The sequence below is a fragment of the Urocitellus parryii genome, chromosome 7 (assembly GCF_045843805.1).
Source record: "Urocitellus parryii isolate mUroPar1 chromosome 7, mUroPar1.hap1, whole genome shotgun sequence".
NCBI lineage: Eukaryota > Metazoa > Chordata > Mammalia > Rodentia > Sciuridae > Urocitellus > Urocitellus parryii.
In genome coordinates this window covers 21,589,191-21,612,195 of record NC_135537.1, presented here as the reverse complement: position 1 = coordinate 21,612,195, position 23,005 = coordinate 21,589,191, and the positions used below count along the sequence as shown (strand labels likewise).

General features: G+C 39.1%; 1 protein-coding gene across 1 annotated transcript in view; it reads right to left on the bottom strand.

The window, feature by feature from the left end:
* Nucleotides 1-23,005, bottom strand: part of Ext1 (exostosin glycosyltransferase 1) — a 262,505-nt gene that overhangs the window by 18,161 nt on the left and 221,339 nt on the right. Inside the window, exons 2-5 of the mRNA XM_026393885.2 lie at nucleotides 16,190-16,283; nucleotides 14,530-14,637; nucleotides 10,368-10,487; nucleotides 1,987-2,119 (exon numbers count right to left, since the gene is read on the bottom strand). Coding sequence (XP_026249670.1) covers nucleotides 1,987-2,119; nucleotides 10,368-10,487; nucleotides 14,530-14,637; nucleotides 16,190-16,283 — 455 coding nt within the window. The remainder of the gene's footprint in view (nucleotides 1-1,986; nucleotides 2,120-10,367; nucleotides 10,488-14,529; nucleotides 14,638-16,189; nucleotides 16,284-23,005) is intronic.

Below are 23,005 nucleotides of genomic sequence, written 5' to 3'. Positions count from 1 at the left end.
TTATGCAACTGACATTTTTTTTGCCTGATTAATAGTATTTCAAATAATAACGAGCAACTGACAAAGGTTAAAAGAACAGCACCCAGAACCTGCCTGTCTAGGCTAGGGTTCTATCTAAGTTCTACCACGTAGTGGTGGGACCTTGGAAAAGTACTTAACTCTCTGAGTTCCCACAGCTGTGAAATGGGGCTTCAAGTAACAGTATAAAACTTCAGAGTTACTGTGAGGATTAAATAAGTTCATGCACATGAAGCAATTAGAATGGGACTTACAAGTCATATGAGTTCAGAACATGTTGGCTGTTTTCCCCACATCCCCTCCCACCAGAATCATGATTTTGGAAAGGAAGCCCCAGTACTCCAGGAATCTTTTCTCAGTGAGGCAGTAACATATCTGAGACCAAAAGTATGTGATGCTGACTCCTACACACGGTGTGCTCTGAAGCCCTGGGTGGAGAAGGATCATACATATGCAACACAACCACGACCACCAAAGAGAAAGCAAAGCAGCGAGATGGCTTCTCCCGGTGAGTCTTCCCACAAGAACCCATAAAAGGTTAGAATTAGGTGAAGAACCTTTTAAAACTTCATTAGTTTAGAGCCACTGATTTGGCTTTAGTAGCTTAAATGAGAACAAGACAGCACAGGGACATTGGAGTTAAGCTTGATATCGAAGGGATCAAGGTTAGAATCAGACTATCCATGTTAGAGAGTCATATGAATGTTCTGTAGAGAAGATTATATCATCTGATCAGCACTTTATTTGTAACGTAGAAAGAATATAATGGCCCCGCTACCTAGGCAAACATTCAAGAAAGAATAAACACAACTGAGGAACTGCATTTTTAACAATGGGAACAAGTTGCTGGTTTTAGATTTCCCTATAATAGTTTAAGAAGCATCCTTGACACACTTCTAATGTGCTAACTCAGAGAAAAAACCACAAAGCTCTAAAAGAGATGAAATGAAAATTCTTAACTGCTGCCTTCATTGGACAATTACTAAATTCTAAATGTATTGCCCTATCTGGATTATTCAGGGAATTTGATATGGTCCCCATAGCATGTTTGGTTTGGGTTCAAGGGTTCTGTGTCACTCACTGTGGGTACTTCAGGCCATGGATTTCTTTGTGTTTCATATTATTGGTTTCATGTTAAACATGTACGTTTAAAATGGTGAGATGGTTTGGAAAATAATAGCCTAGAGAGAAATCTTGAGTCTTTCTGCCACAGCAACTTGCAAGATGCTTTACCATCTCAGGGTTTCTGTAGGGCTCTGGTGAAGAACAACGTCCAAGGCTCGGGTACCATGAGAGCCACTAGGGCTCAAACCGTGGAAATGTGTATGGCAGCAGAAGTGGCCTATTGTGGAGCTTTCTCCCCGTCGTCTCCCTTTCCCCACTGTGATTAGATTAAATGCTGCTTGAGAGCAGAGATGTATTTTATTTGACCTTTTATTTCATGCACCTAGCATTGCATTAGAACAGCATATAAGAGGAGCACCATAAATGTTCAGAGAATTAATAAATGTGCCCTTGTCATACATTCCTAGTTATTTCTCCTTTACCTTTATTAATTCAGTTTTTCTTTGGTATAGATAGAGACTGTGGGAAAAAAAAGTTGGGAGAGCTCTTCTAACTCTAGTTTATATATGAAGAGACCTAAATTTATAGCTAACATTATTACATTCAAAATGACCCATAATTTGAGGATCCTCTATTTTAATAAGAAATAACTCTATTAAATATAAAGAGTAGCTTCTCCAATGAGAAACGAGGCTCCCCAACACCACCGTCCTCACTTTTCAGTGCTCTACTGGATTTATAATTCTTGAACTTGATATGCCATTTACAATGGGGCTCAGAAGGCAGTCTGTAGCGCAGGCTGTTGGGAAGACCCCACTATAGAACAGAAGAATCAGGGGTCTGTCCTTTTGGGTCACACCTTGAGTGTAAGCAAAGGCAGCTGTCTGCAAGGAATGCACTTACCTAAATTAGCATAGTAGTAAGGAAAATCTCCCAGATAAGATGAATACTGTGGTAGTACGAACAATCCTCCAGGATGTTTGTTCCATATTAAACTGTTACGTGATATGTGCTTGAATATTCTGTCCTGAATAATCTAGAAAACAAAAACATTGCACATAGTGAGGACAAGAGCCTGATATTTGATCAGGATCTTGTTCATCCAAATCTGAGGGACTAAGGCATTCAAAGTACTGACACTACCCCCTTCCCCACCCCCATCCCCCCATTCTCATGGATTAAAAACATCTGCAAGACAAAGAGAAGCAACAGGCAATGGGAAACAGGAGAGGAAAGAGATTATGGCTACACAAATGTCCTACTAAAACTTCAGTTTAACCATAAATTCCATCTTGTTGTTCTATGGATGAGTCCAAGCTCATTTAAAAGTAGAGTGTGTGGTGCAGACAACCTGTCCTTGATGGTAGGGCATCTAGCATGGATCCAGATCAATAAAAGCAAGATCTACTCTCCATGTACACAGAGGTCGATGTGGACCATGCAGAGACCCAACTTCAAGCATACGGAAGGCAAGACACCTTCTCCAGGCTGTTGGGGTTTTGATCATTTCCCTTAATCCAGGAGGTAGATTTATTTGCTTATAATATTTTCCTTCCAAAGTCAATTGTGGGACTTTGGGTACTGATGAGCTGAAATTTTCCTGTATCTCAACCTCTAAAAGTACTGACTTAAAAATCATTCAAAACATCCTGTGAATAGGACAAGAAATACAACGTATGAAGACTAAGAATAGTCAAGCTAGTTCAAGTTTCTTTGGATTTTGGGACCTTGCAGATCATTAAATTCTATATGTTTAGAGTCAAACACTTTTCCATCCCAAATCATTTGTCAGTTGAAAGTGATTGGTTTACTTCAGGGCTTTGAACTCATATCATCTACTCGTTACGATAAGATTTGGATACATGCACAAGGCCCTGGATTCAATCCCCAGCACCCAAACAAATCAAAACAACAACCAAAAAACCACACACACACACACACACACACACACACAAGGTAAGATTTGGAAAATCATTAATTTGATACAAAATTTCAAGTTTCTAGGCTTTTTTTTGTTTTGTATTGAAAAACCAGCCTCTACCTCAGAGCAAAGCCTGTCCAAGGAAGGGGGTGTGACCCTTGTCCTTGGAAAGACCCACAGAACACTCATAGGCACATACCCACCCTACTGAGTTGTTTATCTACAAATACCAGGAGAGGTCTTTGGAGCCAGGTGTCCCTGACTCAGTCAGGCTAGGTGAGGACCCATAGCAACCCCCTAGCAGCCACCAATCAGCTTGAGACAGGGAAAATACCTGGGATGCCAGATGACCCTCTCAGTAGTTTATGGTGGTTGATAACATGTTGGGAAACCATGTAGTTCTTTATGTACTCCACTCCTGGCTTAAACCAATCAGTTCAAATGAATCTCCCTCTTGTACTAACCAATCACCTTTACCTAACTTGTTCCCACCAGTGAATGTGCTGATCATGTTTTAGAGTTGTTTTATGATTTTCCCACAGTGTGTGATGATTTGCTAAGAGATGCTATGATGTATGTGAAGTCCCTGCCTTCCCCAAAGAGTGTATAAAACTGCTGCAAACCCTGGGCTCGGGGCCTCTCAGCCTCACCAGTTGCTGTGTGCACGGGGGACCAGGCTAGCTCGCAATAAACACCTCTTTGCTGCTTACATCGATCTTGGTCTCTGGTGGTCTTCTGGGGGTCCCGAATTTGAGCATAACAGTACGCGTGCATGTGTGCGTGTGCATGTGAGAGTGTGTGCTTAGCATGTATAAGGCTCTGAGTTCATACCCCAGCACCAAAATAAATAAATAAATACACAAACATAAAAATAGAATAAAATCTTAATGTAAATGTTAAGGAGAGATTGAAGGTCCATATCACCATTTTCTAGATCTCTATTTAATACAATGTGATTTTAGGTATAAATAATTTGAAATGGAGTTTTATTATTTGCTAAATTATTTACACCCTTGTCTCATCCCACATGGTGACTCAACAAGTAATAAAGTGGGCTACATTAATCTTTGAAAATCTTGTCATATTTATTTTCCTAATGAGAGAGATGGAAGAAAGCAGGGAGGAAATTTAAAGGAGTGCGCATATCTTGGTCCAATGATATCTAAACTTTATCTTTCACTCAGATCAAAATTGCTAATTTCATATGGCTGGGCAGAGATTTCTGACTTGGTGCAGATTTTAGGAACATAGCTAAAATATGGATTTTATTCACCATGGTACAAGAACGATGGGTTATAATGCTGTTGCCTCCCCATTAACTGTGAGAAAACTGTCATGGATATGAAGGGGTTTCACATGGTTAGCAATTTCACTTTGTACCTTCATTATTTATACCTTCCAAATCTAAACTCATTATCTAATTTATTTTTCTTTATGTATTTTTTTCATCTACATCCTGTTTTCTGTTGTTGTTTTTCCAAATGTACGTGCCTTTCAGTATATAGTCTAGTCTGGATATCAAGACACAGAATGAATTGTTAACAGACAGCATTGTAAATCCAACCAACACACAAAGGACATGAAACTCAGAGATGTCAGAGGTGCACCTTCCCTCCAGGTCTCTGAGTGGTACGCTTTTCATTGTTATTATCTCTTTGGTTCGGTATCACAACATTTTTATCTTTTCAACTTCTAGGATATGATAATCAGTTAAGGTACTCTTTTGAAATACTAATAAGCATTTTATATTCTCTTCAAATGGATCCAGACAAGAAAATACCAGAACAGGTATGAGAGCAATAGCAAATGTTGAATTTAACCTTGGCCAAGCAATTTGCCGCCTGGTATCTCACTTTCCTCATTTGTAATAAAATAATAAAGCATCACATTAATTGTAACACTCTCTTAGGATTTAAGAATAGCTGCTTAAGTGTTTATACTTAAGACTTGAAAAATCCTTGTCCCTGTGTTCATTTTCTAGGTATATTTTTTTCTTATTTGTGCACAGCTGTAACAGATATTATCTATATGGATATTTTCCATAGTATTTTCATGGTTTAGTTATTCTAAATGATCATAAATAGGGCAATTTTTCCATGTAAAGCAATGAACATATTTATGCATGCATTTTTTTTCCAGATTAAGGATCGATTCTTTAGGACTTGGGTAAAGAATATGAATGTTATCGAGGCCATTCACATGTATTGCCAAGCATCTTTCTAAAAGGTTTATATCAACTTGATTTGGCAGAAGTTTGAAAGAGTAGGGATCTCATTTTATCAAATAGAAAGATCATTTTTCCTCTTCTAATACCCAGTTCTCCCTTATCACTACACTGGACAGCTCCCAGAATTCTTTCATCGAACTAGTGCTTATGCTTTATTGTTGTAAGAGACTTCACATTTGGACACTTCTTTGGCTGTAAAGAAAATCAATACTCACACACACACAAATACACACACATAATACAATAATATTTTGTTATGGTCCAAAATGGCACCCTCAATAAAGATAATATTTCTTTTTTATTGGAATAAAGATGATATGTCTTATAAATTTGAATGAAAGAATGACAGTCTCCTTATTTTTTCTTTTTTTATGTGCCATCTTAACTTTTCAAAATAATGGGCAATCGGTTATAGGTTATAGTCATTCTATGTGGTCCTGATTTGAGCTTTTGACCAAAGCAATGTTGCCCAATACACAGTTCCACCATATACCACCTTGCTGAAATAACAAGATCAATAATACTATAGTTTGAATATTCACAGTCTGATAACTGAAGAGGAAAATGGGAAAAACTTCACAAATCTCCCACAAACAGTGCTTTCCTAGTTACCATTAGCTGTTTCCATATATCATTGTAATCTCATGCTCTTTTCTTTTGCTCATCTTGATTCTGACTCAGCATATGGTTTAATCCTGAGTGCCAGGTAACTGTGCAATGCTCTGACAACAATGGAGTCCATGAAGGAATACTGTCCTGTTAGTAATTTACCATTGGCCCTAACATTACTTTTCAATGTGCACAATATATACCTGCTCTAAAAAGCTTAGCACTGATTAAATAGCCCCTTAATTCCAAGAAACAGGACAAGGAAATTTCACTCAGACTGGAAAAACCATCAGAATTCCACTATGACAGCGTGCTTCACAAATGAAATGTTCTAGTGCCTTGACTCGGGTTTTGGAAAGAAGGATGCGGAATCCTGTCTTCAATTGTGTCTGGGAGCATCACATAAAATTCTAGAGCTCATAGTCTCCAAAGACCCAGTAATTCCATTTCCATGGTCTGGAATAATAGTAAAGAAGAAGGACTGAGAGTTCAAGTCTGAACATAATATCTTGAGCAAAGAATCCTCAGGTCTCTGCTGCCTAAAGGTAACTTTGATTATTCTCATACCTGAGGAGCTCTAGTGCTGATCAATTGACTTTTATGATCCAAAGTGGGCATTTTTTTTATACAATACTTAAATTATTTTTAACACATTGGCTTTGTTTATTTGTGTGTGCAGATGGCATTTTCTGCCACTTTCTCTGCTTTTCTGTTTATGCTGATTTTGGGGGGGTAATTGGAGTAGTGAATTAAGATGGGAAAAGTGAATGGTTTCTCTACATAATTTGGTAGAGAGGTCAAATTATTACAACCCAATCTTGGATTGATATAAAGAGATTTGACAGCCACCATAAATCTGAATGAAGTATGTGATTTTTAGTGTTTTTAAAAATAACTGTGTTGATAAAGAACTACACAGCTTAAATTCAAAGGAAGTAGGCCTTTCAGAGATGAAAATGGCTGAACTTTATATTGAATTCAGATGAATATAACACAAACAACTATTAGTTTAGGATAACGGAGCACTAACATCAGAGACAAGGAAACAGATCCATGCAAGACCAAACTTTGAAGAAATAAAACAAATGAGCCACTATCTTTCAAATGGCAACTTAGCAAAGTGTGCTTATGTGTGCTTAAGTTACAACCTTTAAGGCTGATCAGAATATGGCAAGACAGGGTCTCTCCCAGGAAGCCTGTGAGGGTTTAGACTGAAACAATTTATTTGAAGAGTAATTTGGCAAAATAAATTGAGCCTTCAAAATGCCTAGACTCTTTGGCCCAGTAATCTTATATTAGGGACTCCATCCTAAAGAAATAAGCAGAGATGTCGTTTAAAACACATGCAGAAAGTTACTGCTTGGATAAAGACTGTTACCTATGAAAAAATAAATAATTCGAATTATCAATAGTAATTAATAGCAGACTGGTTAAGTAAATAGGTTTACCCTTGGGTGGCATGGTAGGGTAAAAAAAAATTAAAACATATGATCTGGGCATATTAGAGATAGACACAAAAGGTCAGAATCAAAAGGCCAGAAACACACCCAAAGATGCATAAAAATGATGTGTGAAAATACTAAGAAGAGCTTAAGAAATATGTTGGGAAAACTAGACAAAAATTTATTAATTCAAAGAAAAGAAAAAGGTTAGATTTTCTAACACAGATTGTACATAAAAGCAATCTGGATTAGATAGTTAAAATTAGCTATGAATGTATTAGAAAAATTTATTTGTGTGTCTGTGTGTGCATACATACTAAATAAAAGCTGGCATTGTGCCACACACCTGTAATACTAATACTTACGAGGCTGTGGCAAGAAGATCAAGAATTTGAGACCCAAATGGGCAACATAATGAGATTCCATCTCTAAATAATATTTACATAACTACACACAAGAGAAATAAAATTTTGAGTCAAAATATCTTTTCTAAAAAGTAGCAAGTGGAGAAGTGCAGATGAAAATATTGCCTAATCCTAAGGAAAGGATTGAAAAGCATGTCATAAACTGGGGGAACATGTATAACAGAAGAAACAAAGGGTTATTTAATATTAATAAGCTCTTAAAAATTAAGGGCTGGAGATGTAGCTCTGTGGTAGAGGGGTTGCCTGCAGGGTTACCTGGGGAGGGAAGTTTCTAGCAAAAATTAATAAGAAAAATGTAATAATAATATCATGGTGATTTTCCTTGTCTTTGTTTTTACTAGCATCCCCAGAAATAGAAATTAAGAAAATGATTTATTATTTTAAAAGCTATCATGTCCACTATGAGTGAGAAGGGGTAAAAAACAAAATAGTCAAAATAAGTCCTCTTATATAAGCCAGAGGGAGTTTAAATGAGTTAAGTTTCTGCTGCAGGAAAACTGACAAGTCACATTAGAAATCTTAACATCTGGCATATTCTCTGAACCAGGATATAGAATTAAAGGAATTTTTCAGAAGGACAGAATCTTGACTTTGTGCAACCATTTAGCTTTCAGGCTATTTGTTTTGATGATGGGTATGATGATGAAAAACCAGAGACAATTATAATGTATCCAAATTGGTAATTAATTTTTAAAATTAAGAAATACCAGGCCAGGTGCTGTGGTGCATGCCTATAATCTCAGCAACTGGGGACACTGTGGCAGCAGGATCACAGACTTAAGACCAGCCTGGATATCTTAGCAAGACCCCATTCCAAAGGAAGAAAAAGAAAATATAAAAAGGGCTGAGGATGTACCTCAGTGGAAGGGTGTTCCTGAGTTCAACCCTAAGTACCACCCTGCTCCCTGCAAATGTATGAAGTGATATTATAAATAAAATATTAGATAGTCATTATGATAATTTTGAAAAATAATCAAATAGTTGAAAATCTAATGACATGAGAAAATATTAATGATATGTCATTATGCAGATAAAAAACAAGTTATAATCCAAGTATAAACAGACACTGTTTTAAATTTAAAAAAATCAAACAAACTGAAATTTGTGTATAAAAACACTAATGTACATGTGTTCATGGGACTCTATGGTATGCTGACAGTGGTTTTATATGCTTTTTTTTTTTAAGGCTGCAAGGATTTTCTATTGCTTTCTAAAATAAACATATACTTTTTTTTGATAAAAGCACTATCCACTCCCAAAAGAAAAGAAAGAAAAGTAATACTCATCTTTGTTAAAAAGGGCCTAGGCAGGATCTTGGGTAGACAAAAGGATTGAAGAAAAAGGTAGATTGTTTGTTAAATATTCAAATCTGCTGCTATGAACACAAATGAAAATCCATTTTAACTGAGGAGAGTCCTTGTGGAGTCATAAGAAAAGTTTGCTTGCAGTAAGGAAGCACCTGGCAGTCACCATGTCCCTGCTGCCTTCCTGGGGATGGGGGCGGGTCCTGCAAAACCCTTTTCACCTATGTAATATTTTGAAAGACCAATAATAAAAAAAAAAAAAAGAAAGAAAACAATGTACGCCATGCAGGAGAGGACACTGGGCAGCTTGTCTCAGGGTGGCAGCAGGAGCTGCAGTAAAGCTGGGGTCAGACAAACCTCCAGTGCACCATGACCAGTAAAGTGACATGTGGACCAAACAGGGTGTCTTAGTTTCCTTGGTATAACTCAGACTTCTAGGTGTATGCTCCAAACTACATTAGATTCTAGAGTAAAAATAAAAAGACAGTATTTCCAAAGAAAATATTCCTAAAGCATGGTGATAAATGTCCCCAAGTCCTTCTGTGAACACTTCAGAGTCACCTCCAGGAGGCAACTCCCCAGGGGATCTCCACTCCCACTCCTGCAAGCCTGTAACTCATGAGCGTGCAGTTTCCTAAATCTTTTCTTAGCTCTTTGCGTGGCTCAGGTGTAGCCTCAGGCCACTGCTCTCTGCTATACTTCCAAAGCTTTTTATCATTGGCATGCTTCCCGTTCCTTTTCCCCTCCTGCCTTAAAAAATAAAAAGCAATGTGAAGATGGGCATCTGTCTACCTAAAAGATTTTTGGCTTTCATAAAGTTTAACACTTTCTGCACCAGATGGGTGTAATCCTAATTTTTCTCTTAATATAACCTTGCAATATAGGTGCTGGTTGATTAGCTTACATATGTCTTGAGAATTAGTTTTGCTGTCCCCCAAAGCCATCAGAGACTCTGGTGCCCAGTAAACCACTCATATTTTTAGAGTTATAGAGGACTTCCCTTTACTTAGTCTCAATCTTTTTTTCTAAATGGCTCCAGAAATAGGTCTTCAAAGGATGCCATTGAGTGTGAATGACAGGAAAATAGTCATTACCCACATATCCCTGAAATGATGTAAGGCAGAGTTAATCTCAGAGTCAAGGAGCATAATTTCTCCCCCTGTTGCTTTTGCTCTTGGTATATGTCAGGAACCAGGGTGCTTGCTGAGCAAGGAAAGCAGTCAAAGAAGGGTCACTGACATATCCAAGTACAGACAATTTGGTTTTGCCCTTTGACCAACCACACAACACCAATAGCAAAATATAAGTGAATAAAGAATTATTATTCGAGATCAGGAGCCAAGCGGTCTCACTTACCTCTAGTGTAGTTAATACAATCTTCTCAACTGAAGAAAAATAAGCCTCCCACAAGAATTGTGTCTGCTGTCTAAGTGCTAGGATTTTATCCTGATGAATAGACCTGATTGTAGAAGGAATCTGTAACATAGGGTGAACACATAGTAATTATAATCGTAAAACAAAGAGATGCATTTGATCAAAACAACCCAACTGGGTTACATCTTAATTGTTTCCAGCATTCAGCTTTTAACACACAGGTCTAGTAAAATCAGCAACCCTTGAGTAGAAATGTGCCTAAGAGACAACAGATATAAACAGCACTTCAGGGAATCAGCCTCAAAGGCTTTTAATACGTGGAAGTTAGTTTGATTCTAAGATTCAGGAACTCTCATCCATTGCTTAGGGTGTTCCTACAGTCACCATTGCTATTTCTTCCTCTTGGAGTCTCAGAAATCCTTGACCTGAACATAGGCCACCAAATTGTACAGAAGAGAAGCCAAAGGCCTTGGGGAAAGTCTCCCGAGCACTAGTAAGACTTGTCACCTGTAAATATCTACAAAAAGACTTTTTAGAGAATGTTTCTGAGTTTCCCCATCCAACATGAAATTAGGTTAGTCCCTTCTAGGTGCCCAGCTTTGCTCCCTCCCCCTTGATCCTTTGCAGTCTCTGGATCTGTCTGGCTCCAGCCCACACCCCAATATGACTGGAGCTCTCAAACACCATATACATTTAGTCATACACTACTCTCTGACAAGCCGCACAAACCTGAAGAAAGGTCTCATGTCCTGTTCATACTGCTGCACACATCTTAAGGTCACAAGAGTAGCTTTTATGTAGTAATTACTTAAGCAAAAGAGGTGAACTGAGCACCACTACCTAAAGTCTCTATAGGAATATCACTGTTTTCAATAGTGATATTGCTTAGTGGTGAAGCACAGGGGCATAGGAGTCAAACAGACCAAGAAGAATTCTTGACTCTATCATTTACTAGCTGTGTTTCCTTGGACAAGTTAGGTGATCTCCATTTCCTCATTTATAAAATAGGGTGAACTAACATCATAAAGTTGAAATCAAGACTATGTGAGTACCTACTTAGCAAAGTGCCTAAAACATGGGAAGTTTAATCCATGTGGCTTATTGCTACTATTATCATCAGGGCAATGCTATTCTAAACTGGACCATTGATTCTGCTTAAAGTTAGCCTAATGCTTAGTATCTGTATGTGAACCTGCTTGGGTCTAGACATGTAGAATATATTTCCTGTGTTTCTGGCAAGTTTTCTGGGCTTACTTCCTATTTTCACCTACAGTTCAAGGTCTATTGCATTTATGGACTCTATATTCTTAGGGGAGATTCCTTGTGATTAGCAACTGCCCTTTTGTGCTCACCTCTTTCTGCATGCTTGCCTCTCTAATGCATGACTAATCAGACAGACATGGGAGCCTGGACTGAGGAGGAATGCTCTGTTAGCCGCATTAATAGGAAAGTTACCCATGACATTGACTAAGCGTATAACTGAGTTCCCATTAGAAGAGAAGAAAATGGTAGCACACTGTTTGAGTCAAGATTCTCCTTAAGAGAAGTGATGAAACTGCTTTGCAGTAAGAACAGAAGGAAAAGCTCACTTGTTTTGGCAATGCTCAAAACTAGACACTAAATCTGTGCCCTAAACACTGAAAAAAACATGGGGCAGCAGGTAAAGAAGCAGCACTGGCAGGTAAACAGCCTACAAAGTTCAAGGTCAAGTGGAAATAAAATATCCTTGGAGGAGGTAAAGAGCATCATTCATATCATGAATCCTTGGTAAGTCAAAGAAAATTTATTTTTATTTACTCACTGAAAATTGCCTAGATCGCCAAAGGAAAATTAGAAAGATAATTATCATATTCAATTTTCATAATCATGCCCTCTTCTAAATGTCAATGGCATTTTCTGAGTCATGTAGGTTAGCATCGTGGCAAGGAACCAATCCACTGGAAAGATGCCTAAAGCTATCATTGCCAGGTGGTCTCCAGAAATTGAGTCTGCTGTGGTCCTGAAGCAAGAGGAGTAGCACTGATCACCCCACAAGAGGGTCCCCTCTCTGACATAGCCACCGTTTCCTCTTCCCGCTCTGGTGCATGTGTCTTATCAGCCTGTGCATGTGATACTCGTGTTATGACAGAGCTCCGCAAAGGGCTCTGGAAGACAATTCCAATTGATTGAAAGGACAGAGTTCCAAGTTTTAATGGCATTTGGCTATTGGTTATTAATCTGCTTGTCCTAAGAGACAGGTATGGGAAAGTGATAAATTAATTCCAATTTGGCTGGATTGTTTTGGAACTTGAAGAACTCAATGAAGTCTTAATAAAAGGTCAGGTACGGTAACAAAACTAATAGAATCTACCAAGATAGATATAGGAAAGCCACCGTAAGCTCTCTCGATGACAGGATGACAAGAATATATGCAAATAAAAACATCCGAGCTGTTCTAAAACAGGAAATGAAAAATTGTAACATAACAAAAACATTTCCCAGAGCGCACATTTGGGCTCAGGGCCAACTCTTTAAAACCCATTGTTAATGACAGTACAGTCGCTGTTCAATATGGAGGCAGCTGTGCAAAGACAGTGTGCAGATGAGATGGAAGAATATCATCAAGCCGGGTGAGCGAGGGGGATGGAAAGCACAGTCTTCAGAGTCAAGCCAAAAAAGTTACTTCAGAAGCTGAAACACCCATGAACTTGGGTGAAATGGTAGAAACTAGACATCTACAACTGGGTGCCAGAATGCTCCCCATCCCCAAGACAAACTCCTGACCTGTTCACAGAGAATCCGTGGGAGCCTTGGTATATAAATGGAGAAATTATGGCTAGAATATTTCCTTTACTTCCCAAATTTCCTCTAATAAGCATGTATTTTGAAAAACATAAAAGGAAAAAAAAAAAAAGGAAACATGGAAAAGGAACAGACCTATCACTTTTGTTTGGTCTTTACAAGTAGATGATTTGGCATCTATCTGCTCTCTGTGTATGCGGGAGAGTTGCCGGGGGATCCCTTCTTCAGGATGTAAGCAAGGATTCCTTATGGAATCATAAAGGAGAATCATTGCTACAAAAGCAGCCCTTTCACAAAATCTCCAGACCCTTTCTCGGTGGACACCTAGGAAACAAAGTTTGAGCTATCCCTAATACACAGGTTCTGCCATTTCCAGGCCACATTGGTTTGGAAATTCCTTGGTTTTGTTTCTGAAGTCCCAGAGGCCCGTAAGACACAGACAGTCCTGAGGATCAGACAAAAGGACTGCTTCTGGAGCTATAGTGGGCTGCGCTTGTTTAGCCCAGGGCCTTGGGTTACAGACAGTTCACCTCCTCCTTTAGGGAGAGGCCACCCCCTGGCCAACTGGCCAGCATCACTAGAATTAGAATCAATAACAGAGTTAGAAACCCAATTTTATGGGTATCAAACACTTTTTAAAAAGCAAGGATATTATAGATAATCTTCCTACATATAATGCAGTAGTTCAAAGATGAAGTATACAATGCAATGAAAGAAAAGCACCAAAATATTCTGTAATTTTCAGAGGAGAGAGTATGGCAACCATAGTAAACCTCAAACAATACTGCACAAGGGGCTTTAGGAATTCTGGATGGACATTCTTGCCCTTGGATTTCTCTATGAACATTGTATCCACCTCCCTTAAGCAGTTTAAATTTTCATTAGGGACTGCTCTTTAAATGAACATTTAAAAGAGAACATTCAGGCAGGCCCACAAACTGGATCATCTGAGTAATGATAACATTAAGTGTAAGAACCCATCCACAGAGTTCTGTTCTGAAAATTAATCTGAAGCTGAGTGCAGAAGGAGAGGAGAGGAATCTGAAGGAGCAGAGGAGTATTGTTTCCAAAAACTCTGGTTGCTGAAGGGGGTGGAGCTCCACTTCTTACCATTGAAACTCATGTTCTTTACCTACAATCTCTCCTTTTCAGAATACATTCTGTGGGCCTGGACAGATTTTTGTGTTGGAAAGTGAACAATACCATATTAAATGACTTCATGTGCCCCGTGACACAGGTAATTTTCTGCTGATAAAATTTCTTTTATAGAGCTGACCTTTTGGATTCATCTTCTTTGAAAGTTTGGTTGGGGGCTGCATGCATCTGCTGATCTATTGAAGGCCACACACAGCCCCTTCCTTACCTGTAATAACAATCTCTCATCGCCTATGACGGCAGCTTGGTTCCAATTAATCACTTCAGAGAATGGCAACTCCCATCCATTGCTGAGCATCACAGGGACACAGGCAGCCTGGGTAAAGAAGGGACTTCATGAGCGTGAGGTTAGCAAAAGCAGGATCATCCCAGTCACAAGTGAAATCAGTTCAAACCCAATCAATGCCCTTTCTTATGTTGCATGGTCCTGGGCTGCTTCGGCTGGGGAGAAAATGAGCTGTCAGAACTGTCAAGTCACATGAAGGTTGTATGTATCCAGACTTATTTTAGTATTTGCAAGTCTTACCCTAGAATGCCAAAACGCCATTTCTATTCTATCCCATGGTTTGGCTGACCTTACTTCCATGGAGACGACAGGCCTTGCTGCAGAAGTTTTATTGATGAAACAAAAGCTTTCACTTACAAAGTATGCGCATAACACCAACCTTGAATATAAACAGTTTTGTCAATGGAACTGCAAAGTGGTTTACCTCCATGTCATGAGCAACAAAGAGCAGAATGGGAACTGACCTTCCAATGTAGCATTTTGTAAACTTCATTATCACAGGGATTCCACCTTTCCTTTGCTCTGCAAACACCTAACCCAGAACCTTGCTCCCTTCAGTGTGGAGTGATCGAAGGCACAGTCACACCAATTACCATCTGTACTGGAATCTAACAGCCGAAACATATAAATAAGCTAATGATGAAATGCTGGTTCCAGATAACTCATAATCCAAACCAGGGAAAATTCATTCCATGCAACATCTCAGAAAGCTAGAACATTAGTGATGCATGCCTCACAGAACACACAGAGCACACTGGGAAAGACTTTCAGGAGAAGGAGGCTCTTCTGTTGGAGGACACAACAGAATGATCTGCAGTTAGGATGACAGGGGCAGAAAGTCATGAAGCACTGCAGCAAGGCACAGATTCAGACAGGGCACAGAGCACAGTGGGCAAAGGACACAGTAGCAAGAGGACAGGAAAGGTCGAGAGGTTGAGAGCATGCTTTCTCTCTGTAGTCAAAGAAGGCTGGTTGCTACTGCCAGGTAGGAAATACGGGCTACTCTCTGTGCAGAAGAGGGGTTTTCTGCAGAATGTGACTCATGAGAAGAGAAACCCCCACACAGGCTCTAAAGTGGATCAGAATCTCTGAATTGCAGAGCATGGGAACAGTGGGGTCAAATAAGTAGCATCATCCTGTGGAGCATTACTTTAAATTTACAGAGACCCAGCAACAGAACCCATGATGAGGATGAAGCTTATATTTTGTTTTGGGGGAGTACCAACAATATACCATTTTCATTGCTCTTGAGATTAGCTTCCAGAGAAAGGGCAAGGTTCCTTCCAGGAGCCCAGCAGGCCAGACTGGCAAGCAGATCTGCCTTCTGTTCACAATCATGTCCCTGAGGAACCCACTTTCCCTGGTGGCAAAGCCATTTCATCTTCTGTCTACAGGAAGTGAGTATTCCTTCCGACTGTGCCTACTTCTCACTAATGTTTCAGATTTTCTTGGGAAAAAAATTCACACTTTCAAGGAAAGTGTGTAACTTTCTGTTTAACTATCCCAGGAGTTGTTAAGGTCAAATCCACCCAGGGTGACTTCATCTTCAGCCCTACTCTGGGGAAGTTTCAGGGTCTCTTACCTGCAAAGCCTCCAGGAATCTGAAGGATCCAAGCCTGCGACCTCGAGGAACCAGACAGAAAGTGGCATTGTGCAGCATTTCCCGATAATCATACCTAGAAAGAAAGGGGGCATCATCAGCACATGAAGACCCATCAGGGAAGCAGGGATGGCTGAGCATTGGTGGGTGCTCACAGGCACCCAGTTTACCCAGAACACTGAGGAGAGCCCCTGAGGTGGTTGGTAGGGAGCAGCTCATGCTTTTCCATTTGCGGGGAGAGGCAATGTGGTACAGAGGAGAACAAATGTAAATAGTCACATTGGACATGGCAATTGTGTTCTCTTTTGCAAACAGTACATAAAAAGTCTGAAGGTCCTAGTAACAATTTGCCTTGTCCAATCTTTTCTTCCAAAATGATGAAATATATTGCTCCCATAGGCTTAAAAAAAAAAAAAAAGTCACTGCTGTCTTCTCCTTTACCATGAAGCACAACTAAAACAGTTCTTGTTCCTTATCCTCCAAACCGTGCTATTAAAAACTACCTGATCACAAGCACGACACAACACTTACTTTCTCCCCCAAGCTGGGTTTCCACATTTAACCAAGAACATTCAGCTAGAGACAATCACTGCTGTATAAGACACGACTTACAGGAGAAAGAAGAGATGAGACATAAGGAAGCTAGCCCAAGAAATGAGACAGAATGATGCCAAGGGGGTGGGGTAGAAGTGGGCATGGCAAATAGGATACAGAAGAAATTATGACTTCTTTCACTGACATACCATTTAGTGGTATTATACTGTTATTACATTTTGGAAAAAAAATGCAAACTATGAGTATCACCTGTCTCTTTATAGTAGTGAAGTTTAGGAAAGATTAAATGTAATACTTTGTGTAAGACTGTCACTTGAAAAGTGATGACCACAAACACATCTTCCCACACACATACAGTTTCAAGTTCATTATGAGTTTGAGAAAACTTGGGCAGCTAGAGATGGTGCACGTCCTGTGAAAGCACTGGTTCCTACAGCCAGGAGGAAATCACTCTCATTTTTCAAGAGCTTCCAATGCTGAGCAGACAGGTGTGACTTTGACAGTAGCATATGTCACCAGCATTTTCTAACTCTAATAGTCTAATTTAATCATAGCCTGAAGGCATTGGATTCTTCCTCCTCTTTTGGGGATATTGATATATACATTTATATTTTTAAAGTCCACATCTATTTTTATATTCTCATACAAACTAGGCATATGGGAGTAAGCCAATTTTCAATTATAAACCCGTCATTAAGAAGAGACATCATGCAAAGGACCATTTGCTTAAACAAGCGTGTACAACTAATTTGCACAAGAAAAGGTCACTGTGAATAGATTAAGATTATCTCCATTGAGAATAAAATAAAAAACTCTTGCTGCATTAATTAAACTGCAAAATAGACTTCAAAGTAGAAAAGATTTTTAAGAAGCCTCAAATTTAGCTAAATAAAAAAATATTAAATTATGATGGTAATGACTTCTCTTTCCTCACCAAGCAGAGAAAAATAATTGAAAAGTTTCTTCAAGTTCAAATGTTGATAATAACTGAATCCCTGTCTTATAGGGGGAAATGTGTATACAAACAAACAAACACACACACACACACTTATATGCAAAATTTAATCAGATTTTATTATAGAAAGGTCGAATATACTGTAGATTACAGCAAGGTTTAATGGATGCCCAGAATAGAAACCCCTAAGGGACTGGCAGAGAAGGTCCTACATCCTCATCATTAGGCTGCTAAAAATGTAAAACCCTATTAGAGTTCTGGATTGTAACAAGTTTCAAAGTTGCCAGTTGCAGAATTCACTTTAGGGGATGGGTGGAGGAAGAGGAAGGGCAGAAAACTTATAGGAAAAATTTAAATGAGAGCTAAACTACAGTGTTGACTTAAATGGTTGCACAGAAGGACTAGTTGCTGATGTAGCAAATGAAATGACATGACTGAAGCTTGTAGTCATTCTCATAATGAGATGTGGGAGAACATTCTGGAAGGAATTAGGAACCTGCAAGGTAGCTATGAGACCAAGAGCAAAGCATGGGTGCTTTCTGGGTCCCAGTTTCATCATCTGTTAAAAAAAAAAAAGCCAGTAGGACTAGATGAGTAAAGATTCAACTACAAAACTCTGTTAATATTTCATGTTAGCATTTTTTTTTTTTTTTTTTTTTTTGGTAAGAGAAAGGAATGTCCTTTGAGAATATTCCATGGCTTGGAAGGTTTCCACATCCATTAAGTTTGTATGTCACACAGATATCACTTATACATACATAAGGCATGTTTACTATGTGTGTGTTCACCTGGACACATGAAGACATTCAGAACATACATGCATAACGTAATTCAGATTTCCAAGCATGCTCAGCCATGAACTCACCTCTCCTTTGGGCTAGGCATTCTTGGTGTGCTCTAGCTAAAAGGTAGTGACACCCTCTCAGTGGGGACAATGGTGGTTTCAGTTGGGCCAATGGTGGTTCCGCTGAGCCTTGTGCTTGTTACCCTCCCATTTAGTCCACGGGATGCTCTAATTTCTAGATACCTAAACCCATTCATTTATTCAATCATTCTTTTGGGAAACACGATGTTTCACACATGGTATCATTCCTACAGATGTTGTCCAGAGGTCTTCCCTAGTGGCTAGATCTACCAAAGAACAAACTGACCAGCAATGAAATGAGAACTTCAAGTTTTGTAAAACCTCCTGGGAGTGTTTGTGTCACAACAGGAGATTATAGTCACCTTCCAGAATGTCACTTAGAGAACTCTCCTCAGCAAAACAATTTAACCGGCAAAAAACTATAAAAACATTTTATTTAAAGTCTCCAAAAACTTTTCTAGGGGGATAATGACAAATAGAGAAATGTTCATCTGAGAAAATCCATCCACTCTTGGCAAGAATCGTCTGTGCCATCGGATCCAGGACCTGCCCCTTACACCTGCTAACCGCTCTGCCTGCAGGAGCTCTACCCTGCGCAGCACCCTGTCTTCCATCAGGAAAGTGAAAAAGACAACGCACAGAAGGGGAGAAAAATATTTGCAAATCATGTATAAAGGACTTTTAGCTAGAATACATAAAGAACTCTTCTGGCGCAGCAATAAAAAGATAAATCAATTTTAAAATATGGCAAGAATTTGAATGGATGTTTTCCCATATATAAGTATATATATATACACAAATATATAAATATATATATTTATAATATATAATACTACATATATAAAATAATAATATATAATATTTATATAATATATAAAAATATATATAAATAAACATAAATACACACACACACACAAAATGCAGTAAGCACATGAAAAGATACTCAGCATCGTTAGATAGTCACTGGGGAAATGCAAATCAAAGCCAACATGAGATATCACTTTTCATGCACCAGGATGGTTAAGATATTTGAAAGGACAGATGAGAACAAGTGCTGATGAGGATGGGGAGAGATCAGAACTCTTCATACACTGCTGGTAGGAAAGAGAAATGGTGTAGCCACTTTGGAAAACAGCCGGATGGTTCTTTTTCAAATTAAAAAAGGATTTACCAGATGACCCAGCAATTATACTCTCAGGGACATTTATTCCAGAGAAATGAAAACCTATTTTCATGTGGAAACTTGTCCACAAATGTGCACAGCAGTTTTATCTGCAATAACCCCAAAGTGGAAACTACCCAAATGTCCTTCAATGCATGAATGACATAAGAAATTGCAGTATATCCATAGATAGAATACTTCTCAGCAATAAAGCAGAACTGACTCTTGATGTACACAACAACCTTAAAGAAATCAAGTCAAAAAGCGAATCTCCAAGAGGTACACACTGCATTATTCCACTTACATGACATTCATGAAATAACGTAATTATAGGGCTAGCAAACAGATTAGTGGTTACCATTGGTTAGGGGTGGGGGAGAAAGACAGGCAGACTTGACAGGTCAAACAAGGGAACAATCTCTTCAAACTGGCTGTTCTTCCCCTTACTTAAGTTGAGAAATGTAAATCATATTATAATCTTATATTACTTAGAAGTAAAAGATAAACATATACTATCCCAGACAAGAAGGTAAGTAGATGAGAATCTTATAGAATGTTTGGCTTTAATTAATAAATGGTTTTGTTAACCTTTTCACATGGTCATTGTCCCTACTCTGTAGGTAATAACACAGAAGGTAGAGGGTTTTCATAAATGACTACAAAGAAAAGTGCAATAAAAATGACATGACCCTGAATTTAACCCAGAAACCAATACCACTCAATAGCCATAGTAATTTTCTCCTTAAAGTTGCATTGAACAATATATGGGATACAACCCATTTAAAATGGGCTATGTATTAATGCATAATGAAGTATTTATTTCCCCTCCATATGAAACACACTTTTGCTGGCAGCAATTCAGTGCAACTGGGGAAAGGAGACCAGAGTGGCACAGTGCCACAAAGTGTTCTCTCAGGCACTAGCATGCTGCATCACCTGGGAACTTGGTAGCATAGCAAATTCTCAGCTTCATGCAGACCTGCTGAGTCAGAAACTCCAGGGAAAGGGCCCAGGATTCTGTTTTAGCAAGCCCACCAGGTAATTATGATGCACCCTAAATTGAGAGAACCACTGGCATGGTAGTTAACAGCTTAGTAATTAAGAGCTTAGTGGTTAAGCAGCTTTAGACTCAACCAAACCCGGGTTCAAATTCCAGCTTTGCTATTTACAAGCTCAGTGATCTTGGGAAAGTTATTTAATTTGTTTAATCTTAGTTTCCTAGTTGGTCAAAGAAGGATAATACTTCCATTGTGGGGATTAAATGATACATTTTTAACTAAAGCACAGGCACATTATAAGCAACCCATAAAGGGCAGCTCTAGTCATTACAGCTGAAAGGAGGCAACAGAACATAATGGAAAACACAGCCAATTAAAGTTAGGAAATCTGGGTTGAGGAATTGGGTTTTGAATTTACCACTTCCTGTCTAACCCCACACAAATCATTTAACTTTGCTGCATCTCAAAGTTGTGAAGAGCAAATGAAATTATGTACCTGCAGTATAATCAGTAAAGCACTATGCAATTGCAAGTTATTATGGTAAATTATATCAGAAGGGAGGAATAAAAAAGAAAAAAATACCAACAATTAAAAAAAAAAAGAAAAATGAAAAATCAGATTCCCAAAGATAAAGCCAAGAGACAAATGTGGAACAGACCCTTTAAAATAAAATGAAAACAGAAGCTGTGAATCACAACAGAACAGCAGCTTCTAATTGAAAGGAATTTGCCTTATTATCAAAAGCTACATAGACAAGGATGTCGCTGGTGGATGGAGCAGGTCCTCCTGTGGCTACCACACAGTCCCTCTGTAGCATGCACATTTGCCAAATGAGCCTGCTTTTTGCTAACTAAAGAGGACAGGAAAGAAACAAGAGACCTAGCCTCTCATCTCTGTATTCACACAATTCTAGTCTCCCCAGGATGTTACAGTTTGTCTCAAGTATTTATTTATAAAGTGACTTAACATCTATAGCTGATCTGCTCCCTCCAGCCCCCATTCTCATAAGTAATTAATCTTCTCGGCTTACACTCAGGTTTAAATCATATTGCTTAAGGAAAGAAAGAAAGAAGGAAGGAAAGAAAGAAAACATAAAGAGCTTATGACAGTTGGAATTTCATAATTCCATAAAGCACTGGGATGAGGAAAATAAAATTAACATCCTTGGAGCAACATCTCTGTGCTTTTATCATGCATCCAGAAAACAGCAGGTGGATGCTTACAGTGTATCAGGCACTATTCAAGGAGCTGTGGCCCAGGAAAAGACAGACATGTTATCAAATGATTAGAACTCAGAGATGGGAGTACTAGGTAGGAGGACTGGGGTGGGAGTGATATGGGGTAGAGAAGGAAGGCCACAGTTGGCACAGGTGGGGACAGGGGGAGGCAGCCATGCTCCTGGAGGAAAGGGCACTCCCATTAATTAATTAGTAAAGATGCAGGAAAAGTCAGCCTGCTTGAGAAGTATGAGGAGGCCCTGGGCATTTCTGGAGATAGAGATAGTACAACAGGGACAAAGGCACTAAGGTAGGCACAGTGGGGGTGACAAGTACAATGACCTTGTGCAGGTGATTCTGAATCACTAAAGGAAGGGCTTAAGCTGAAGAATATGAAATGATATCAAAGGTATCTTCAGGACTCAACGTAACCCAGCTCCATAGGGAAGAAATGGTTCAGAAAGCTCAAAACCCTGTCAACATTGGTCATGGCTAGGACTAGTAGCATCCCCATTTAAATCCAGGCTTCTTGAGTCTAAGGCCACTTTCTTTCCATGACACCAGGCTGCCTCTGGTCAGCCACACAACCTGCTCTGCCTGAAAACCAAACTTCCTACGCGGCCACACCCTAAGCAGCTCACCTGATTTCAAACATTGACAACAAAAGCCACCATAAAAAAGGACCCTTTCTTTTCTACTCAAAATCCTGTTCCAGGTCACCATGAGCAGGTCAGTTCAAGATGGCCCTCTGTTATTTACTCAGCATGTTGCCTCAGACCCCCCTTAGCTGTCCCACATTTAACACTAAAATTTCAATTATTTTTGAGAAAATCTTAAAGTTTATAGCATGTAATATGAAACTGGCCCATGGCACAGATTCGAATTGAGAAATGCATGAGTTGGAGCCAATAATTTGGCTGGAAAACAGACCCAGCTGGCCACTGTTCTTCCTTTGAGTTGTCTTGAAAACACATGGAGCGGAATGGCACAGGCTCCTGTGGTCTTTGAGAATTCTCTGGGCTTGAGTCTCGGTTTCTTCATGACA